At 29.9% G+C, this 6,000-nt stretch overlaps 1 protein-coding gene across 1 annotated transcript in view; it reads right to left on the bottom strand.

The window, feature by feature from the left end:
• LOC113050204 (cadherin-22-like) overlaps positions 1-6,000 on the bottom strand; it is a 124,974-nt gene that overhangs the window by 8,380 nt on the left and 110,594 nt on the right. The window contains exon 4 of the mRNA XM_026212966.1: positions 1,608-1,727. Coding sequence (XP_026068751.1) covers positions 1,608-1,727 — 120 coding nt within the window. The remainder of the gene's footprint in view (positions 1-1,607; positions 1,728-6,000) is intronic.

Below are 6,000 nucleotides of genomic sequence, written 5' to 3'. Positions count from 1 at the left end.
CAGAGATGACGCTCTGTCGGATGTTTACTTACACTGCTGCATATCTGAACTAAAACTCTTGCCAGCTGGAAAAAAAATTATAAATAAAAAATGCTTAATGATTATTTTTCTAATTAGTTTTCAAACTATTTGTCACAGTATTCCATGTTTAAAAGTTTGGGGTCATTCAGCTAGGACAAAATTAATAAAAAGTGGCAGTAAAGGCATACAGTATGTGTCCCTGGAGCACAAAAGCAGTCTTAAGTCACTGGGGTATATTTGTAAAAAACAAAAAAAAAACAAAAAAAAACACCTTGTATATGGGCCAAAATCACATTTTTTTTTTGTTTTATGCCAAAAATCATTAGAATATTATTTAAAGATCATGTTCCATGAATATATGTTGTAAATTTCCTACTGTAAATATAATAAACATTTATTTTTGATTAGTAATATGCATTGCTAAGAACTCATTTAGACAACTTTAAAGGTGATTTTCTCAATACTCAGATTACAGATGTTCAAATTGTTGTATTTCAGACAAATATTGTCCTCCAAACAAACCATCAATGGAGAGATGATTAATTCAGCTTTCATGTGATGTATAAATATCAGTTTCGAAAAATGTACACTTGAGACTGGTTTTGTGCTCCAGGATCACATATGATGTTAGATTTATATTTTAAGTAAATGTTGTTCTTTTGAATTTTCTATTTATTAGAAGAAAAAAATAAAATAATAAATAATAATTTTTCATAAATATGAAGAAGCACAACTGCTTTCATCCAGTGTTGTATCAGTATCATTAATATACTATTATACTTTTTTTGGACTTTTTTTTTCAGTCTTGAGTTGACATAATGCATATCATATCATATATCATATATCATATCATATAACATATATCATATCATATCATATCATATATCATATATCATATCATATCATATCATATATCATATATCATATCATATAACATATATCATATCATATCATATCATATCATATCATATATCATATATCATATCATAACATATCATATCATATATAATATATCATATCATATTATATCATATCATATATCATATATCATATATCATATCATATATCATATATCATATATCATATATCATATCATATAACATATATCATATCATATATCATATCATATCATATCATATATCATATATCATATATCATATATCATATCATATCATCATATATCATATCATATCATATCATATATCATATATCATATATCATATATCATATCACATCATATCATATCATATCATATCATATCATATATCATATCATATATCATATCATATCATATATCATATATCATATATAATATATCATATATCATATATCATATATCATATATCATATATCATATATCATATATCATATCATATCATATCATATATATAACTAACAACCAGCAATAATTTTCAACTACAAATCCTTAAAATTAAAATCGCTTGCAAAGTCGATTTGTACAGTTTCTGAACAAACCATCACCTTGATGCTTGGGTACAAATTCACCAATTAAATAAGTATCCAATTGGTGACATGAATAAATATGCTCTTTTGATGGGAACTGACAGTGAGAAGAACTCATTCACCTGTTTGTTGGTCAACAGTAAAGAAGCGTTCTCCTTCCAGGACGCTGTAAACGATCCGAGCGCTGCTTCCGTAGGTCGGATCATCAGCGTCCGAGGCCATAACCTTCATCACCGATGTACCTGCGGTCAAACACATCAATCACATCAGAACCAGCCTCACAATGACAGCTTTCATCAAGTAAAGCAGCACTCTCATTAGTGGATCTCATTAGTGTCAAGTTGTAAGCATTTCCAGAGCATTTAGTTGTTCTTTACGTAAATTTATTCAGTGCATTTTCTGAGCCAATTGTGCGCGCCTCAACAGCCTCCTGGCTCTTGATACAAAGCACATATTTACATTCAGTCACACGTTTTAACTAAAGCAAAGCCTGCAGCCTATAAAGTTTAATGGACCTTATTCCTGAGGGGAGAATGCAAGCTTCTCGCAAGAAAAGCCTGGGGAACACAGACAGGAGAAGATAAGACACACAGAGTTTAAAAGAGGAGCTTTCACACTCATGTCGCTCCAAACCTGTGCGGCTTTCTCTCTCAAAAAGAAAGTTTTGGAGGAATCACTACAAAGCTCTTGTCTGTACAACAACAGCTCACTGTGACCACGTCTGTCGAGCTCCAGAAACGACTGTGAAAGTCTTGTGAGATAATGTGTGTGAGGAACAGACTGAGATATGGTTCTTGAAAATCTGCTTGGAAATTCTGAGCGTGGACACAAATAAAATAAATAAGTAATAATAATAATAAAAATCTTCAATCTTCATAATGTTTTAGAAGAGTGATATAAAATGAGTGATTTAAAAAAACTGTAATAATGTGAAATATTATTACAAATAGAAATGTTTTCTATCGTATTATATTAAAATATATAATTTTCATTATAATTGACTGATTTGCTTCTCAAGAAACATTTCTTCTTATTATTATAACGTTTGAAACCAGAGTTATTACAGATAGAACTATGAAAAAAACATTGACTGGAAAATAAAATAAAATAAAATAAAATAAAATAAAATAAAATAAAATAAAATAAAATAAAACGTATACATATTTTATTTTAGCGAGTTTCTAGGTCATGGTTTCTTATTTTCCTTTATTCAGTGTGATGAAGTAAAATAACTAAAACTAAAACGGAAAAAAAAGATTTATAAATACTATAAAAAATAATAATATTTTTTTTAAATAATAATAACAATAATAAAACTTTAAAATGAAAAAAGGAAAATATAAATATCAAACTAATTAGTCAAATTAAAAATATTAATAAAAACTATAATAATATATCAACTAAAGTAATACTAATTGCTTAATTTCGGGGGGAGAACTGTGCTTCTATTTTTCATGAAAAAGCATTAATTCGAAATGTAAATTTTTTGTAACATCATAAATTACTTTGCAGTTACTTTTGATCAGTGCTTTTGATCAGTGCATCACTGCTGAATAAAAGCATATATATATATGCGCGCAATTAGGATATGACTCTTCCCGCTCAGTGACTGTATATGTGGCGTAAAGCGGCGCTGAAGGACTCCAGTGCTTTAATTCGGGCCGATCGCTCTCAGGTAATTGCTGACAGCTGGTGGTGTCCGCAAAAGGTCATCTTTGCAGTCTCTCACCGAGGCCCGTCACGATACTGTCCGGACACATAATAGGCCTATGCTAATTCAGTTAATTAACAGGAAGTGTCAGAGTCCTGTTTGTCTTCTGTCATGAACGCCGCCTCCCATGAGGGTTTACAGAAAAGGACAATGTTTTATCATTAAAGTGAACTGTTTTCGGACACACGATCGCTATCTGTGTGATAGCTTTCTGCTTTCTCTAACCTTGCATCCGATGCATGGCCTGAACTGAAGCAGACTTCAAACACATGGATAAGACTCGTTTTGCAGTTTCAGTGTGCGGCCGCTTTTTCAAGTTTAGTTTTGTTTATAGCGCGCTATTTTCCCTAATGGGGCTGCAAAGGAAAATTTGGTGTCTGTGTATCAGCATTCAGTACAAAAAGTAACTGCAGACCATTATCAGAAAAAAATGCACAACCTTCAAAAGATCACAGACACTTACTCCGCTCCAGGATAACTCTGAAAACCATCTATACTGTATTAAAACAGTACTGTTAGATTGCATTTCTCTTGCAACTGGGAGTGGAGATGCAGAAGACATTTCTTTCATGGGATTACTTACTTATCTTAATTTTCCACAGGTAATAATCAGCATGAAGCTGTCTGAGGATGTCATGCCACTGGTGAAAAACTATATAAATGCAAATGCTCTTTTATTGTGTTTACACTCAAACAGGAAGAGGAAGCACATTAATGCACAGCCTCGGATTCACTAAGAGGTCATTAGATCCTGATTTATGTGTCCTGTGGTGGCTCCTGGGAACACATAACAGAAAAACACACTCGAGGAGTTAGAGACATACACAATATAGACTTACATGAATTAGAAACTATTTATCAGATGTAGAAAAAAAGGCCAGTCAACCTGGATGCATTAACAAAATTAACTTTATTTTATTTCAATTTCATTTAATTTATTTCAATTTAATTTAATTTAATTTAATGTAGATTAATTTTAATTTAATTTAATTTAATTTAATTTAATTTAATTTAATTTTATTTTATTTTATTTTATTTTATTTTATTTTATTTTATTATTTATTGTTGCTGATTTAATTGGTTGTTTTGAATTGCTGTTTAAATAATATATATATATATATATATATATATATATATATATATATAATTTTTTTTTTTTTTTTTTTTTTTTTTACGATGGCAATAACGATCTAAGTGTAAATCAAAGTCAAAGTCAGTAAAATTTTAATAAAATAAAAATTGGCGAAGGACTTCAAAACGTTTACTTAGAAACTGCAAATAAATAATTAAAAAGAAAAGGCAAGTAATACATTGAATTAAATGTGAAATTTTGAAGCAGAAACTCTTGCAAAATGTACTCTAATAATGTTTATTTAATTTGAAACATCATTTTTAAAATTGACATTTCAAACATAATTAAAACTGTTTATGATTTAGTAATAATGGTAAAAGACTGTAAAAATGTTTTGGTACAAACTTGTTAACTGCTTAAAGGCAACTTCTCTTACTATACAGTGAAAAACTGTAATAGATCATGATTATAACATTATTTAAAAGAAAAAAAAATGTTTCCTACATGGTTGTATTGACTTTATTTTCACCGGAAATATAACATTAAAATAACATCATAAGGATGTTCCCGAGAAAGTTGTTCTGAGAAAGATTTCTATCAATTAATAAAGTTATGAGAACATGAAACGTGACTTTAAGAATGATTTGTTGTAGTACTTATATTACAGTATATGATGAAAGTTGTGAGAATGCTCCGTCTTAGTTTGGTATAAAGCACATGCAGATGATTCACATCAAAGTCTAGCATCACCATCTGATGCCATGCTACTGCACTCTTTTGCAAAGGTGTCCAGCTTCATTTCCTAATCATAAATGCATTGAGGGAGAGATGAGGAAAGTGTGTGGTTTGGAGTGTAATCGTAGTGTGTTTGAGCTCTCTGTGTATTCTAGCAGGAGCAAATATTGCTCCAGAAGTAGATGGAAGAAGAAAAAAGTGTGTGTTTGCAGGCCTTGATCCAGCTCTTTACAGTATAACACACACACACACACACACACACACACACACACACACACACACATCCTATATAGCTGCAGAATCCTGCAAGAGTGGGCTGGGAATTCAATATGTGCAACCTTTATTTATTATTTATTTTGGTTTATTTATTTATATTTACTGTTCTTCTAAAATACACTAACAAATATGAGAAAGAAGAAAAAAATACACAGAAAATGCTCTTGAGTTTTACCAACAGGCTGTGCTTTACTATATATATATATATATATATATATATATATATATATATATATATATATATATATATATATATATATATATATATATGACACTGAAGACTGGAGTAATGATGCTGAAAATTCAGTTTTGATCACAGCAATAAATTAAAATTTTAACAGATATTCACATAGAAAGCAATGATAATATTTCACAATTTAACTGTATTTTTTAAATCAAATAAATGCAGCCTTGAGTAGCATAAGAGACTTCTTAAAATCAAAAATCGTACTAATCCCAAACTTTTAAATGGCTGTGCAATAAATATGAGCAAAAGGGTTTTGAGAACTGTCTGGGTCTTATTTTGCCTCAACATTCAGTAATAATGTTTGGCATAATGTGAAAAAAATGTCTTAAAAACAGCCTTGTTTGCTTCGTGAAATTATTTTCATGTCAGTTTCAAGCACATTAATCACCCAATTGTCAGTAGCTGATTTAATTAGCATGCTGGTTTTAATTAAAAACAAAAACATGTGCTTTTGTGAATGCATTACAATGATGT

Source organism: Carassius auratus, chromosome 31, assembly GCF_003368295.1.
Source record: "Carassius auratus strain Wakin chromosome 31, ASM336829v1, whole genome shotgun sequence".
Taxonomy (NCBI): domain Eukaryota; kingdom Metazoa; phylum Chordata; class Actinopteri; order Cypriniformes; family Cyprinidae; genus Carassius; species Carassius auratus.
The sequence above is the reverse complement of the archived record's forward strand: the minus strand, read 5'-3'. Positions and strand labels throughout refer to the sequence as shown.